This window comes from Staurois parvus, unplaced genomic scaffold, assembly GCF_062004578.1.
Source record: "Staurois parvus isolate SC_StPar_1 unplaced genomic scaffold, SC_StPar_1.0 ptg000368l, whole genome shotgun sequence".
In the NCBI taxonomy this organism is placed as follows: Eukaryota; Metazoa; Chordata; class Amphibia; order Anura; family Ranidae; genus Staurois; species Staurois parvus.
Genome location: NW_028318164.1, coordinates 905 through 18,252, shown reverse-complemented (window position 1 = coordinate 18,252; position 17,348 = coordinate 905). Strand labels below are relative to the sequence as shown.

General features: G+C 49.4%; 1 protein-coding gene across 1 annotated transcript; it reads right to left on the bottom strand.

The window, feature by feature from the left end:
• Nucleotides 1-10,371: 10,371 nt before the first annotated feature.
• LOC149456218 (anaphase-promoting complex subunit 13) lies at nucleotides 10,372-15,762 on the bottom strand. The gene is made up of 2 exons (XM_089685290.1): nucleotides 15,657-15,762; nucleotides 10,372-10,586 (listed from the first exon to the last, which is right to left on the bottom strand). The coding sequence occupies exons 1-2, from the start codon at nucleotides 15,753-15,755 to the stop codon at nucleotides 10,461-10,463; spliced, it is 225 nt and encodes a 74-aa protein (XP_089541416.1). The 5' UTR covers nucleotides 15,756-15,762; the 3' UTR covers nucleotides 10,372-10,460.
• Between the last annotated feature and the right edge of the window lie 1,586 nt (nucleotides 15,763-17,348).

The window sequence follows — 17,348 nt, the reverse complement described above, 5'->3', positions numbered from 1 at the left end:
GCCCGGGGGCCCCATGAGTTGTCAGTCCACCCCTGGGACCCCATGATCCCCTATTGCCCGGGGGCCCCATGAGTTGTCAGTCCGCCCCTGGGACCCCATGATCCCCTATTACCTGGGGGCCCCATGAGTTGTCAGTCCGCCCCTGGGACCCCATGATCCCCTATTGCCTGGGGGCCCCATGAGTTGTCAGTCTGCCCCTGGGACCCCATGATCCCCTATTGCCTAGGGGCCCCATGAGTTGTCAGTCCGCCCCTGGGACCCCATGATCCCCTATTGCCTGGGGGCCCTATGAGTTGTCAGTCCGCCACTGGGACCCCATGATCCCCTATTGCCTGGGGGCCCCATGAGTCGTCAGTCCGCCCCTGGTTGTAATCCTTGTTTTATTCAATAAGCCCATTAGAGTAATAAAATCTCTCATTGTGTGAAAGGCAGCGCTGTCATAGGGGTCCCTACCAGGGGCGGACTGACCATTTGGAAACTCGGGCACTGCCCGAGGGCCCGGGGTCAGTAGGGGGCCCCATGAGATGTCCCTGGTACCTTTTTCATAGGCTTTTTTGAGTTTGGGCAAGGACACAGGGGCCTCATGATCCCCTATTGCCCGGGGGCCCCATGAGTTGTCAGTCCGCCCCTGGGACCCCATGATCCCCTATTGCCCGGGGGCCCCATGAGTTGTCAGTCCGCCCCTGGCTCACACTCTAGCTTTTGTCACTCTGCTGCCTGCTCACACACCTGGGTTCCTATGGCAACTCACTCTACAGCAAGGGCAGAGAAGAGCGGTTAAAAACAAACTGCTCCAACTTGCTCACTTCACTGGCGGTTGCCATCTTCAAACAGTTGTAGTTAAAAAATTATAAATCCTACTCGGAAGAGCTTTATATTCTGAGAATCACAAGACCCAGACCTACATTTTGATGCATAGTTTGTCTCTGAAATATTAAAAATGAAGGCGCAGTCGCAGTTTAGAAATTGCCCTTCAAATTTGAGGTGTCTAGAGTGGAGTTTCAATGACTGTCAATGGGCGGCGTGAGTTGCAAAAAAATGGTCATATTATGAAAACTATCAGGGCTATGGCTTAGCCGTGGACATTTTTAGTGGCAGCAGGGATAGCTGGACGTTTTGATATAAGATTTGTGTAGGTGGGCTTCAAAATGACAGAGTGATGGCAGTTTAGAAATCATGTCCTGATTTTTCAGCTCACACTCTAGCTTTTGTCAGCTCCCACTCTAGTTTTGAACATTCCGCCATTCATTCCTATGGGACCAATTTCACCACAAAAACGCCGATATTTCGTGAACCATTCGGCGAAACGTTCCACAAAGTAATAGCAATCCAATCGGGAACAATCCGCATGTTTCGGTATATTACTGTCTATGTAGTGTAAAAACTGTGGGAGGAGTTAGGGGGGTAAATTTGGCTGTAATAATAAGAATATACAGTATTTGCCGGCGTATAAGACGACCCCCCTACTTTTCCTGCTAAAATTTGAGCTATAATCGCCGTATAAGACTACCCCTCTTCCAATGCACACCAGTGGCAGGAATAGTGCCCCATCATTGGTGTCAGCGGGAGGAATAGTGTCCCATCATTGGTATCAGTGGGAGGAATAGTGCCCCATCATTGGTGTCAGCGGGAGGAATAGTGTCCCATCATTGGTATCAGTGGGAGGAATAGTGCCCCATCATTGGTGTCAGTGGGAGGAATAGTGCCCCATCATTGGTATCAGTGGGAGGAATAGTGTCCCATCATTGGTATCAGTGGGAGGAATAGTGCCCCATCGTTGGTATCAGTGGGAGGAATAGTGCCCCATCATTGGTGTCAGTGGGAGGAATAGTGCCCCATCGTTGGTATCAGTGGGAGGAATAGTGCCCCATCATTGGTGTCAGTGGGAGGAATAGTGCCCCATCATTGGTGTCAGTGGGAGGAATAGTACCCCATCATTGGTGTCAGTGGGAGGAATAGTGCCCCATCATTGGTGTCAGTGGGAGGAATAGTGCCCCATCATTGGTGTCAGTGGGAGGAATAGTGCCCCATCATTGGTATCAGTGGGAGGAATAGTGCCCCATCATTGGTATCAGTGGGAGGAATAGTGCCCCATCATTCGTATCAGTGGGGGGAATAGTGCCCCATCATTGGTATCAGTGGGAGGAATAGTGCCCCATCATTGGTGTCAGTGGAAGGAATAGTGCCCCATCATTATTATCAGTGGCAGGAATAGTGCCCCATCATTGGTGTCAGTGGGGGGAATAGTGCCCCATCATTGGTGTCAGTGGGGGGAATAGTGCCCCATCATTGGTGTCAGTGGGGGGAATAGTGCCCCATCATTGGTGTCAGTGGGGGGAATAGTGCCCCATCATTGGTGTCAGTGGGAGGAATAGTGCTCCATCATTGGTATCAGTGACACCAATGATGGGGCACTATTCCTCCCACTGACACTTGCTGACCCTGTTCTCGTATGGTGCTGCTGCAGCCAACATATGTGGTTGCAGCAGCACCTCTACACTGACCACTTACCTGCTGGTCCTGCACTCGATTTTCGTGGGGCCGCTCGGCTCCACCCCCTCGCCGGTGATTGGCCGCCTGTGTGCCTTTCCTGAGCTACAGTTCTGGCGGCCAATCACTGGTGAGGAGGCGGAGCCGAGCAGCCGCACGAACATCCAGTGGCCGAACTTAAGGCGCAGCCGCGCTTCCTGGACCGGATCGTCGTGGGACCGGAACCAGGTAAGAAACAGCCGCTGCCCACCCCTGTACTTAGTGTCCCTTCCATTGGGGGAAGGGGGGGGGGCGGCGGCGGCAACGCGCCGCCCCCCTAAAAAGTGTCAGTATGCCGTATACCGGCGTATAAGACGACCCCCGACTTCTGAGAAGATTTTCAAGGGGTAAAAAGTCGTCTTATACGCCGGCAAATACGGTATATGTGAGATAACAGGAAGTGGTCGCCATGCAAGAACACTTAACAAATGATGACTGATCTGCATGTTCATGAGGGAAAGAAGGATTTGATCCCCTTCACAAAACATGACTTAGTACTTGGTGGCCAATCCCTTGTTGGCAATCACATAGGTCAGACGTTTCCTGGAGTTGGCCCCCAGGTTCGCACACATCTCAGGAGGGATTTTGGCCCACTCCTCTTGGCAGATCCTCTCCAAGTCATTGGTGGCTGATGTTTGGCAACTCGAACTTTCAGCTCCTTCCACAGATTTTCAATCAGATTAAGGTCTGGAGACTGGCTAGGCCACTCCAGGACCTTAATGTGCTTCTTCTTGAGCCGCTCCTTTGTTGCCTTGGCCGTGTGTTTTGGGTCATTGTCATGCTGGAACACCCATCCACAACCCATTTTCAATGCCCTGGCTGAAGGAAGAAGGTTCTCACCCAAGATTTGATGGTACATTGCCCTGTCCATCGTCCCTTTGATGCGGTGCAGTTGTCCTGTCCCCTTAGCAGAAAAACACCCCCAAAGCAGAATGTTTCCACCATCATGTTTCACAGTTAGGATGGTGTTCTTGGGGTCATAGGCAGCATTCCTCCTCCTCCAAACACGGCGAGTTGAGTTGATGCCAAAGAGCTTGATTTTGGTCTCATCTGACCACAACACTTCCCACCAGTCCTCCTCTGCATCATTCAGATGTTCAGTGGCAGACTTCAGACGGGCCTGGACATGTGCTTTCTTGAGCAGAGGGACCTTGCGGGCACTGCAGGATTTCAGTCCTTGTCGGCGTAGTGTGTTACCAATTGTTTTCTTGGTGACTGTGGTCCCAGCTGCCTGGAGATCATTGACAAGATCCTCACGTGTAGTTCTGGGATGATTCCTCATTGTTCTCATGATCATTGACACTCCACGAGGTGAGATCTTGCATGGTGCACCAGACCTAGGGAGACTGACACTTGTTTTGTGTTTCTTCCATTTGTGAATGATTGCACCAACTGTTGTCACCTTCTCACCACTCCACGAGGTGAGATCTTGCATGGTGCTACCACATGGATGAAGATAAAATGGAAAAATTCATAAAAGTATGGGGCAGATGGTATGATTTTAAAACTTCAAAGAGATACCTGGAAGTGGTCAGAGTATAAAGAGTAGGGACAGCTTAATTGAAAGGTAGTAGTGTCTCGTAGGAGGGTAAGAGAGAGGAGGCATGAGAAGAGGGGGGTGAATATAGATGGAAAGAATATTTGAAGAACTAGAAATAAAAGAAAATGGTATATGGGCAGGAGAAATTTGTTGGGTGAGGGGCAGAAAGATGGAGGGAGGGGAAGGGAATAGGTAAATTTATGTGAAAATTTGTGTTTTGAAATGTTTGATATAAAGTTGATTTTGTAATAAAAAATTAATAAAAGATATAATAAAAAAACAAACAAACAAACATGTCTATACTCACCTAGTTTGTGCAGTGGTTTTGCACAGAGCAGCCGTGCTCCTCCTCTTCTTGGGTCCCCCGCTGGCGCTCCTGCCTCTCTCTCCTGTCGGGTGTCAGCTTGCTATGGGGGCACCCGAGAATGCGCACTCCCCAGCCACTGCCCCGTGTGTCCATTCATCCACAGAGCCACGGCTCGGTACCACCCCCTCTGTCTTCTCATTGGCTCACTGGCTATGATTGACAGCAGCGGGAGCCAATGGCTCCCACTGCTCTCTCAGCCAACGAAACCAGAGAGAGTCCCGGGATAACCGAGACTCCAGTGCAGATCACTGGATCGAGAGGCGGCTTAGGTGAGTATTAGGGGGGACCAGGGGCGGACTGACCATTTGGAAACTTGGGCACTGCCCGAGGGCCCGGGGTCAGTAGGGGGCCCCATGAGATGCCCCTGGTACCTTTTTCATAGGCTTTTTTGAGTTTGTGCAAGGACACAGGGGCCCCATGATCCCCTATTGCCCGGGGGCCCCATGAGTTGTCAGTCCGCCCCTGGGGGGGACTGGGGGGATGCTGCACAGAGAACATTCTTTATCTTCATCCATCGAAGACATGAAGGTAAAGAACCTTGAGCCTTTACAACCACTTTAACCACTTCAATACCGGACCCCCCTTTCCCCCCCTTCCAGTCCGGACGCTTCCCCCCCCCCTTCCAGTCCGGACGCTTTCCCCGCCTTCCAGTCCGGACGCTTTTCACCCCCCTTCCAGTCCGGACGCTTTTCACCCCCCTTCCAGTCCGGACGCTTTCACCCCCTTCTAGTCCGGACACTTTTCACCCCCTTCCAGTCCGGACGCTTTCACCCCCTTCCAGTCCGGACGCTTTCCCCCCCCTTCCAGTCCGGACGCTTTTCACTCCCCTTCCAGTCCGGACGCTTTCCCCCCCTTCCAGTCCGGGCGCTTTCACCCCCTTCCAGTCCGGACGCTTTCACCCCCTTCCAGTCCGGACACTATCCCCCCCTTCCAGTCCGGACACTTTCCCCCCTTCCAGTCCGGACACTTTCCCCCCCTTCCAGTCCGGACACTTTGCCCCCCTTCCAGTCCGGACACTTTCCCCCCCTTCCAGTCCGGACACTTTCCCCCCCCCTTCCAGTCCGGACACTTTCCCCCCCCTTCCAGTCCGGACGCTTTTCACTCCCCTTCCAGTCCGGACACTTCCCCCCCCTTCCAGTCCGGACGCTTTCCCCCCCTTCCAGTCCGGACGCTTTCCCCCCCTTCCAGTCCGGATACTTTCACCTCCTTCCTGCCCAGGCCAATTTTCAGCTTTCAGCGCTATCACACTTTGAATGACAATTGCGCAGTCATGCAACACTGTACCCATATGAAATTTTTATCATTTTTTTCACACAAATAAAGCTTTCTTTTGGTGGTATGTAATCACCACTGTGTTTTTTATTTTATGCTAAATAAAACAAAAAACACCTGAAACGTTTGAAAAAAAAAATGCACTTTTCCTCGTTTCTGTTTTAAACTTTTGCAAATAAATAACATTTCTTCATAAATTTAGGTCAAAATGTATTCTGCTCCATTTCTTTGGTGAAAATAATAATAATAATTGAATTTGTAATTTTTTTTTAAATGTTTCTATTTTTTTTTTTTTTTTTTTATTACTTTTTTTCTTTTTTTTACTATTTTATTGTTCAGCACACTGTGACCAAAGCAATACACTGTTACCATAGTAATATTGAATTACTCTGGACGTGTGATCAGGATTTATTTTTTTTTTAACACATTATGATTGCTAATTCCAGTGTATTTTCATTGATATTTGCAATCGTTACTGAAAGAAACAGATTAATTCAGTCTTTTGTTGTGATTAGCTGTGATTGGGCAAAGCTGATCACATGATACAGATGGGTTGTGATTGGCTTGGACTGTATCATGTGACTGCCTTGACCAGTCACAGCTAACAACATAATTGTATACCAGGGGCGGACTGACACCTCATGGGGCCCCCGGGCAATTGGGATATCATGGGGCCCCTGTGTCCTTGCCCAAACTCAAAAAAGCCTATGAAAAAGGTACCAGGGGCATCTCATGGGCCCCCCTACTGACCCCGGGCCCTCGGGCAGTGCCCGAGTTTCCAAATGGTCAGTCCACCCCTGGTAGGGACCCCTATGACAGCGCTGCCTTTCACACAATGAGAGATTTTATTACTCTAATGGGCTTATTGAATAAAACAAGGATTACAACCAGGGGCGGACTGACAACTCATGGGGCCCCCGGGCAATAGGGGATCATGGGGCTCCTGTGTCCTTGCCCAAACTCAAAAAAGCCTATGAAAAAGGTACCAGGGGCATCTCATGGGGCCCCCTACTGACCCTGGGCCCTCGGGCAGTGCCAGAGTTTCCAAATGGTCAGTCCGCCCCTGTTGTATACAATGGATGGCATGACCGGAAGCCATCCATTGTATACAATTGACATGTGATCTGCTGTGATTGGTCACATGACACTGGCCAGTGTACTGATAGGTCATCGATTGTGTCCCGTAGACAAAGCCGATGACAGATCGCGCTGCTGTGTGGCCCCGCTGCCGTGTGGCCCCGCTGCCGTGTGAGTGGCTCGTTTTGACAGGACGACATATGGTGCCCAGTCGCAACCAGGGGTGGACTGACAACTCATGGGGCCCCAGGGCAATGGGGGATCATGGGGCCCCTGTTTCCTTGCCCAAGCTCAAAAAAGCCTATGAAAAAGGTACCATGGGCATCTCATGGGGCCCCCTACTGACCCCGGGCCCTCGAGCAGTGCCCGAGTTTCCAAATGGTCAGTCCGCCCCTGGTCACAACGGCGAGTGTCCCCCCCGGCTGTCAATCTGCTATAGGCCGGGAGGGAAGCAGGAAACCAAAGCAGAAAAATAATAGCAGATTAAACCTCAACTGTAACAAAATGGCATTTATTTTGCTAAAGTAATATGTATCATAAACCATTCCTTTTTTTTTAAGAAGTATATATTATAAAATATGTATTGTCACCTTTTATAACTATTGCTCCATGTCAGTGCTTCTGATTCCCTGTACTCTCTTTGCAGCCACTGCTTCTCTCTATGCAGTCGGATGAAGGCTGCCTGGCATTTTCTGGATGGTGACTACAGTGGATCATGCCTGTGTAATGTGTGCTGAACCGGCAACTTGTCGACTCCATCAGAATCATATGAGACAGGCTGACAATGCAGGAGCACATAGATAGAGCACTGCCACCCAGGGGCGGACTGACCATTTGGAAACTCGGGCACTGCCCGAGGGCCTGGGGTCAGTAGGGGGCCCCCATGAGATGCCCCTGGTACCTTTTTCATAGGCTTTTTTTGCGTTTGGGCAAGGACACAGGGGCCCCATGATCCCCTATTGCCCGGGGGCCCCATGAGTTGTCGGTCTGCCCCTGCTGTCACCCTATAGCAGGAGGTGCTTGAACAAGGACCTTCATTGCTGGATCACCAGAGATTATTAAAATTGACCTTTCCCCATTTTATTGACAAGAAATCATGTCACACTCATTTAGAAAAAAAAAAAATTACTTTACCTACTTTTTATGTGTCCACTGCCTTGTTCCCCTGAAGGCACTAGAGACAATGACGGCTGCACAGATATCCCCCAGGAAGCCAACCTCACTAGTGCCCAGGGGCGGACTGACCATTTGGAAACAGAGATATTATGGCGTCCATATTATTATATTATAATATGGCCTGATTCCAAGTGATTCGTGTAAACAGAAACCTGCAGGTCTAGAAGGACTATTGAAGCAGATCAAGAGAGGAATAACAGGGGGAAACCCTGAACAGAACTCATATCAGAAAAAAAAAACACTTCTAGGGGTACAATGGTGGATCCCACAGCTACCCAGGGAACCAAATTATATTCCCACAAAGTCAGCTTGACCATAGCAAATGGTACATGGCAAAACACATACAGAGGTAGGCAGGGAATGGCAGGTAAACCTCTTCTCTTAACCATTAGCTGCCCAGCCAATGGCCGTTTGGTGGCTGGCAAAATCCTTCAGCGTTCTGGGTGGACGCACCTGCGTTCTGGTTTGCGCACCTGCAGAGCCGCGCAGCGGCGCGATCTGTCACCGGCTGCGTACCTCGGACACGGCCGATGACAGATCTGAGTATCGGCCCCGTTGCCGGTACCATGTGCCGGTACCAATCACAGCAGGTCACATGACAGTTGTATACAATGGATGGCTTCCTTTCATGCCATTCATTGTATACAAGTGTTTCTAGCTGTGAATGGTCACAGCGATCACATGCACAAGCAGGGCCAATCATAGCCCAGCTGGTCATGTGAGCCGTGGCCAAATCACAGCTAAGCACAAAAAAAAAAAAAAAAACCCTGAATGAATCGATGTCATTCACGTAAATGCTTGCTTATAGCAAAGTAATTCTTTGCTATAAGCAAAGTGTGTAAAAAAAAAAAACAACAAAATACTGATCACTTCCCAAAGTAGTACAATGTTACTATGGTAACATTGTACTACTTTGGTCAAAGTGAAATATGAAAAAAAATCTTAAAAAAAGAAAAAATAATAAAAAATTAAAAATAAAAAAAAATTAAATTTTTTTTTCATACTGTCACCAGTCAGTGATGATGCTGTAATGCACTGGTGACAGTATGTAAAAAAAAAAAATAGTGAAAATAATTTTTTTGAATTTTTTCAATTTTCCAAAAAGCTATGACAAAAAAAATACAACTTCAAAAAACTCGCCATGCCTCTTATGAAGTACGTCGGACTCTCTACTCTGCAAAAAGGGGTCATTTGGGGATATCTGTACTGTCCTGACATTTGGGGGATATCTGTCCTGTCCTGACATTTGGGGGATATCTGTCCCGTCCTGACATTTGGGGGATATCTGTACCGTCCTGACATTTGGGGGATATCTGTACCGTCCTGACATTTGGGGGATATCTGTACCGTCCTGACATTTGGGGGATATCTGTCCTGTTCTGACATTTGGGGGATATCTGTCCTGTTCTGACATTTGGGGGATATCTGTACTGTTCTGACATTTGGGGGATATCTGTACTGTTCTGACATTTGAGGGATATCTGTACTGTCCTGACATTTTGGGGGATATCTGTACTGTCCTGACATTTGGGGGATATCTGTACTGTCCTGACATTTGGGGGATATCTGTACTGTCCTGACATTTGGGGGATATCTGTACCGTTCTGACATTTGGGGGATATCTGTCCTGTCCTGACATTTGGGGATATCTGTACTGTTCTGACATTTGGGGGATATCTGTCCTGTTCTGACATTTGGGGGATATCTGTACTGTTCTGACATTTGAGGGATATCTGTACTGTCCTGACATTTGGGGGATATCTGTACTGTCCTGACATTTGGGGGATATCTGTACTGTCCTGACATTTGGGGGATATCTGTACCGTCCTGACATTTGGGGGATATCTGTACCGTCCTGACATTCTTGGACCTCAAGAAATTAGATTGGCTGTCAGTACTTCAGGATTGATCAATATTCAGATCTATACCATAGTTTGTGAACTCTATAACTTTCCTACAAACTAAATAATACATCCTAATTTGGGTTATTTTCACCAAAGACATGTAGCAGAATACATCTCGGCCTAAATTTATGAAGAACAATTATTTATTTGCAAACTTCAATAACAGAAACAAAAACAATGTGTTTTTTTTCAAAATTTTGGGTCTTTTTTCGTTAATTTAGCAAAAAATAAAAACCCCAGCGGTGATTAAATTCCACCAAAAGAAAGCTCTAGTTGTGTGAAGAAAATGATAAAAAGTTGTATGACCGTGCAATTGTCATTCAAAGTGTGAGAGCGCTGAAAACTGACCTGGGCAGGAAGGGGGTAAAATTGCCCGGTATTGAATTGGTTGTGTCATTTTTGATGAAGGTCAAGTCAGGTTTCAAAAACAATTATCTCTCTAATTTTTCTGAGCAAAGTTTTAACATACAAAAAGTATTAAAAGAAAACAATTCACTGGGCAAACATTGCTTTCCTGAATTTATTTAGTGAAAAAAAAAACCAACCAAAACGTAACCTCGTTCCAAACATTTAGGATCCGGCAGTCCACATGCATTTAGTTCCCTGACAAGGGGATGTTTTCATGCAGGTACTGCAGAGCCAGATCTGCCCATTTCATTTCCTGCTCTTTAACCGATTCCACTGCCCCGCCGTTATCATGTTCAGGCTCTGGAAGTTCATTCTGTGCAGAAAAAGAGAAAAAAAAAAAAACACAACTCATTTCTATTCTGAGCAAACATTGGTCAAAATAGTGGGTTTATCCTGCATAATTATTAAAAGACTTTTCCTTCTTCTCTGTATAATAAGGGCTCCTCCTAAAACTCATATATGACTTTTTAATTTTTAATTTTTTTTTAAGCCAAACTTTAACCACTTCAATACTGGGCATTCCCCCCCCCCCCCCCCCTTCCTGCCCAGGCCAATTTTCAGCTTTCAGCACTGTCGCACTTTGAATGACAGTTGCACGGTCATGCAACACTGTACCCAAACAAAATTTGTATGTATTTATTTTTTTATTCTGAGAAAGATAGAGCTTTCTTTTGGTGGTGTTTAATCATTTTATTTTTTGCTTAAACGAAAAAGGCCAAACATATTGAAAAAAAATACATTTTCCTTAGTTTTTGTTATTATTATTATTATTATACAGTATTTATAAAGCGCCAATGGTTTGCTCAGCGCTGTACATTACAATGGGAGACAATACATGAAACAGTACAATAACAATACAATGCGATACACAGGGGGATCGAGGGCCCTGCTCCTTGGAGCTTACAATCTAGGAGGGAGGGGATGGTGGCACAGGAGGAGATAGCTGTGGGGGATGGAGTGGTAGGAAGAGTGGAGGAGGTCGGCAAGTTAGCAGGGGGTGGGGTAGGCTTCCCTGAAGAGATGGGTTTTCAGGGTGCGCCTAAAGGAGAGGAGAGTAGGTGATAATCTGATGGGTTGGGGCAGGGAGTTCCAGAGGATGGGTGATGCCCTGGAGAAGTCCTGGAGGCGGGCATGGGAGGAGGAGACCAGGGAACTAGAGAGAAGGAGGTCTTGTGAGGAGCGGAGTGTGCGTGTTGGGCGGTACTTGGATATTAGGTCAGTGATGTAGTTCGGGGCAGTATGGTGGACGGCTTTGTACGTCAGTGTTAGGATTTTGAATTTGATCCGTTGCGCAATCGGAAGCCAGTGGAGGGATTGGCAGAGGGGGGTGGAGGACACTGAATGGAGGCCAGTGGAGGGATTGGCAGAGAGGGGTGGAGGACACTGAGTGGAGGCCAGTGGAGGGATTGGCAGAGGGGGGTGGCGGACACTGAATGGAGGCCAGTGGAGGGATTGGCAGAGGGGGGTGGCGGACACTGAATGGAGGCCAGTGGAGGGATTGGCAGAGGGGGGTGGCGGACACTGAATGGAGGCCAGTGGAGGGATTGGCAGAGGGGGGTGGAGGACACTGAATGGAGGCCAGTGGAGGGATTGGCAGAGGGGGGTGGAGGACACTGAATGGAGGCCAGTGGAGGGATTGGCAGAGGGGGGTGGAGGACACTGAGTGGAGGCCAGTGGAGGGATTGGCAGAGGGGGGTGGCGGACACTGAATGGAGGCCAGTGGAGGGATTGGCAGAGGGGGGTGGCGGACACTGAATGGAGGCCAGTGGAGGGATTGGCAGAGGGGGGTGGCGGACACTGAATGGAGGCCAGTAGAGGGATTGGCAGAGGGGGGTGGCGGACACTGAATGGAGGCCAGTGGAGGGATTGGCAGAGGGGGGTGGCGGACACTGAATGGAGGCCAGTGGAGGGATTGGCAGAGGGGGGTGGAGGACACTGAATGGAGGCCAGTGGAGGGATTGGCAGAGGGGGGTGGAGGACACTGAATGGAGGCCAATGGAGGGATTGGCAGAGGGGGGTGGCGGACACTGAGTGGAGGCCAGTGGAGGGATTGGCAGAGGGGGGTGGCGGACACTGAATGGAGGCCAGTGGAGGGATTGGCAGAGGGGGGTGGCGGACACTGAATGGAGGCCAGTGGAGGGATTGGCAGAGGGGGGTGGCGGACACTGAATGGAGGCCAGTGGAGGGATTGGCAGAGGGGGGTGGCGGACACTGAGTGGAGGCCAGTGGAGGGATTGGCAGAGGGGGGTGGCGGACACTGAGTGGAGGCCAGTGGAGGGATTGGCAGAGGGGGGTGGCGGACACTGAATGGAGGCCAGTGGAGGGATTGGCAGAGTGGGAAAATTTAGCAAATAAGTAATTTTTCTCCTTTACTGATGTGCGCTAATGAGGGAGCACTGATGGACACCGCTAAATGTTCCCTGTGTGAATTGCCGGTTACCGGCTCCCCTCTCCTCACACTGTGACAGCACGTGTGGAAAGGACTGCCACTAACCGGCAAGTCTGTTTACAGTCTGATCTGATTGGACACAGTGGATCACATCGTAAGGGGCCGCTGTGATAGGCCCTTTACCGTGATTTGTGATCACTTGTGTCTGAAGCACTGGGTGCGTCTGGTCGTGGCAGGACCTTTACAGACGCCCTCCTACCCACATGGAAGAAAAATATATTTGAAATGCTACAATTTTGGCCGTATTCAATATATTTCAAAATATATTTCAATAAATATATATATACTGCATGTTGAAATGCGTTATTACAAAATATATGAAAACTATTTTTAAAAATACATTTCCAATATCCTGTATGTCTTTAAAAATACAAATCTACATTTTTGGAATGCATTTACAAATATATGTAAAAATGACTTTTTATCTGTTAAAAAAAAAACCTGAAGAATATATTTAATAATAGATATTTTTAAAAATATATAGTTTTTAACCGCCTCCCGCCCGCCATATAAGGAAGTGACGGGCGCAAGGCGGTTCTCTCGTTCTGGGAGGACATCACATGACGTCCTCCCACTCTAACCCCTCGGACACAGAAAATCACCGTTCAACGGAAAGAGCCAAAGATGGCGGTTCGGTCATGTGATCAGCGGTGTCCAATCACAGCTGATCACATGTAAACAGGGAAATGCTGCTTATCAGCATTTCTCTCCTCACGCGTTGTCATGCTGACAGAGGAGAGGTGAGCCGGTAATCGGCATTCCTCAGAGGGGAAATCTACACCGATCATCAGGGCACTGATGATCATTGTGCCCTGATGATCAGTGTAGCCCCAGCAGTGCCCATCAATGCCACCTGTCAGTGTCCATCAGTGCCACAAATCAGTGCCTACCAGTGCACATCAAGGCCACATACAGGGGCACATCAGTGCCTACCAGTGCACATCAATGCCACATACAGGGGCACATCAGTGCCTACCAGTGCACATCAATGCCACATACAGGGGCGCATCAGTGCCTACCAGTGCACATCAATGCCACATACAGGGGCGCATCAGTGCCTACCAGTGCACATCAATGCCACATACAGGGGTGCATCAGTGCCTACCAGTGCACATCAATGCCACATACAGGGGCGCATCACTGCCTACCAGTGAACATCAATGCCACATACAGGGGCGCATCAGTGCCTACCAGTGCACATCAATGCCACATACAGGGGCGCATCAGTGCCTATCAGTGCACATCAATACCACATACAGGGGCGCATCAGTGCCTACCAGTGCACATCAATGTCACATACAGGGGCGCATCAGTGCCTATCAGTGCACATCAATGTCACATACAGGGGCGCATCAGTGCCTATCAGTGCACATCAATGTCACATACAGGGGTGCATCAGTGCCTACCAGTGCACATCAATACCACATACAGGGGCGCATCAGTGCCTACCAGTGCACATCAATGTCACATACAGGGGCGCATCAGTGCCTACCAGTGCACATCAATGTCACATACAGGGGCGCATCAGTGCCTATCAGTGCACATCAATGTCACATACAGGGGCGCATCAGTGCCTACCAGTGCACATCAATGCCACATACAGCGGCGCATCAGTGCCTACCAGTGCACATCAATGCCACATACAGGGGTGCATCAGTGCCTACCAGTGCACATCAATACCACATACAGGGGCGCATCAGTGCCTATCAGTGCACATCAATGTCACATACAGGGGCGCATCAGTGCCTATCAGTGCACATCAATGTCACATACAGGGGTGCTTCAGTGCCTACCAGTGCACATCAATGTCACATACAGGGGTGCATTAGTGCCTACCAGTGCACATCAATGTCACATACAGGGGTGCATCAGTGCCTACCAGTGCACATCAATGTCACATACAGGGGCGCATCACTGCCTACCAGTGCACATCAATACCACATACAGGGGCGCATCAGTGCATATCAGTGCACATCAATGTCACATACAGGGGTGCATAAGTGCCTACCAGTGCACATCAATGTCACATACAGGGGTGCATCAGTGCCTACCAGTGCACATCAATGCCACATACAGGGGTGCATCAGTGCCTACCAGTGCACATCAATGTCACATACAGGGGCGCATCACTGCCTACCAGTGCACATCAATACCACATACAGGGGCGCATCAGTGCATATCAGTGCACATCAATGTCACATACAGGGGTGCATAAGTGCCTACCAGTGCACATCAATGTCACATACAGGGGTGCATCACTGCCTACCAGTGCACATCAATACCACATACAGGGGCGCATCAGTGCATATCAGTGCACATCAATGTCACATACAGGGGTGCATCAGTGCCTACCAGTGCACATTAATGCCACATACAGGGGCGGACTGACCATTTGGAAACTCGGCACTGCCCGAGGGCCCGGGGTCAGTAGGGGGCCCCATGAGATGCTCCTGGTACCTTTTTCATAGGCTTTTTTGAGTTTGGGCAAGGACACAGGGGCCCCATGATCCCCTATTGCCCGGGGGCCCCATGAGTTGTTAGTCCGCCCCTGGCCACATCTGAGCTGCCTTTCAGTGCCATCTATCAGTGCCAGTCAGTGCTGCCTATCAGTGCCCTATATCAGTGCTGCCTTTCAGTGCCCATCAGTGATACCTGTCAATGCCCAACAGTGCCACCTACCAGTGCCCATCACTGCAGCCTCATTAGCGCACATCAGTGAAGGAGAAAAATCACTTATTTACAAAATTTTATAAACAGAAACTAAGAAAATACAGTTTTTTTTTTCCAAAATTTTCAGTTTTTGGTTTGTTTAGCAAAAAATAAAAACCCCGAGGTGATTAAATACCACCAAAAGAAGCTCTGTCTCAAACACATGATAAACATTTCATATGGGTACAGTGTTGCATGACCATGAAGGTGGAAGTACATTATTACCAGTGGAACAGTCACATCTTCATACGGTAATTTATCTTCTTTCCAGGCGTCATCAACCAAATCTAAAATCCGACCGTCCTTTTGAATCTCGCTGTCCATCGAAGATCTACAGATTGCAATTTAGGGTTAGCATTTTAGAGAACATGGAATTCCGTCACAGGAGTCACATTACAAAACGTCTGTTCGCTTGCAATCATTTTCATCATTTACAGTGATAGGGCTCTGTTCCCTCCTGGCCGCCACACATCTCTATGTCCTTGGAGGACCGGAGCGATGTCACTTCTGGTTCCAGACATTTTTTTTTTAACCACTTCCTGTCCAGCCCATGTATATTAACGGCCGGACCAGAATTTTCATTTCGGTGCACCACTATGAAAAACATGCAAAAAAAAAAAACAACCGCGATACACGTTTTGCTCAGTGCCAAAATCTGGTTCTTTAGAAGGAGAGGTGGAAGACCCATCCGAATGAGGGGTGCTGCTATTAAAATGTGCAAAAAAAAGTGCAAAAGCGCGAGGCGGCAGCATCACTCAGGTGTGAACGCGGCCTAAGTCCCCCTCCACCCCACCACAAACATTTTACATATTTATTGTGACCAAAAAAAAAATTCTAAAGCAGAAATGTGATAATTGCACAAGCATTCATTTGTTGGCTGCGCAAGTGTCTCTCCCTGACCATGTCGCTATATTACCAAGATTAAAGCCCCATTTCAGGAAGAGGAAAAACTATCCAGTCCCCCTACCTGCCCCAACTCATCCCGTACTGTGAGGGGTGGAGCAGTACTAAACACTCCTAGGAGCCCAAGGTAGGGGGCAGTGCCATGACTGCACCTCCTATTAGGGGGCGGAGCCATGACATCTCCTAGGAGCCCTGGGTAGGGGCGGAGCCATGACTGCGTCTCCTCCTAGGAGCTCAGGGTAGGGGGTGGAGCCATGACTGCGTCTCCTCCTAGGAGCTCAGGGTAGCGGGTGGAGCCATGACTGCGTCTCCTCCTAGGAGCCCAAGGTAGGGGGCAGTGCCATGACTGCACCTCCTATTAGGAGGCGGAGCCATGACGGCATCTCCTAGGAGCCCTGGGTAGGAGCGGAGCCATGAGTGTGTCTCCTCCTAGGAGCCCAGGGTAGGGGGCGGAGCCATGACTGCATCTCCTAAGAGCCCAGGGTAGGGGGCGGAGCCATGACTGCATCTCCTCCTAGGAGCCCTGGGTAGGGGGCGGAGCCATGACTGCATCTCCTCCTAGGAGCCCAGGGTAGGGGGCGGAGCCATGACTGCACCTTCTATTAGGGGGCAGAGCCATGACTGCATCTCCTCCTAGGAGCCCAAGGTAGGGGGCGGAGCCATGACTGCATCTCCTCCTAGGAGCCCAGGGTAGGGGGCGAAGCCATGACTGCACCTCCTCCTAGGAGCCCAGGGTAGGGGGCGGAGCCATGACTGCATCTCCTCCTAGGAGCCCAGGGTAGGGGGCGTAGCCATGACTGCATCTCCTCCTAGGAGCCCAGGGAGGGGATGGAGCCATGACTGCACCTTCTATTAGGGGTGGAGCCATGACTGCATCTCCTCCTAGGAGCCCAGGGTAGGGGGCGGAGCCATGACTGCATCTCCTCCTAGGAGCCCAGGGTAGGGGGTGGAGCCATGACTGCCTCTCCTCCTAGGAGGCAAAGGTAGGGGGCAGAGCCATGACTGCATCTCCTC

What these genes read in the sequence shown, in the direction of transcription:
- LOC149456218 (XM_089685290.1), bottom strand. Translation starts at nt 15,755, where the DNA reads ATGGACAGCGAGATTCAAAAGGACGGTCGGATTTTAGATTTGGTTGAT. An exon ending in AAGATGTGACTGTTCCACTG is followed by an intron (nt 10,587 to 15,656) that starts GTAATAATGTAC and finishes TTTTCTGCACAG; the next exon opens with AATGAACTTCCAGAGCCTGA.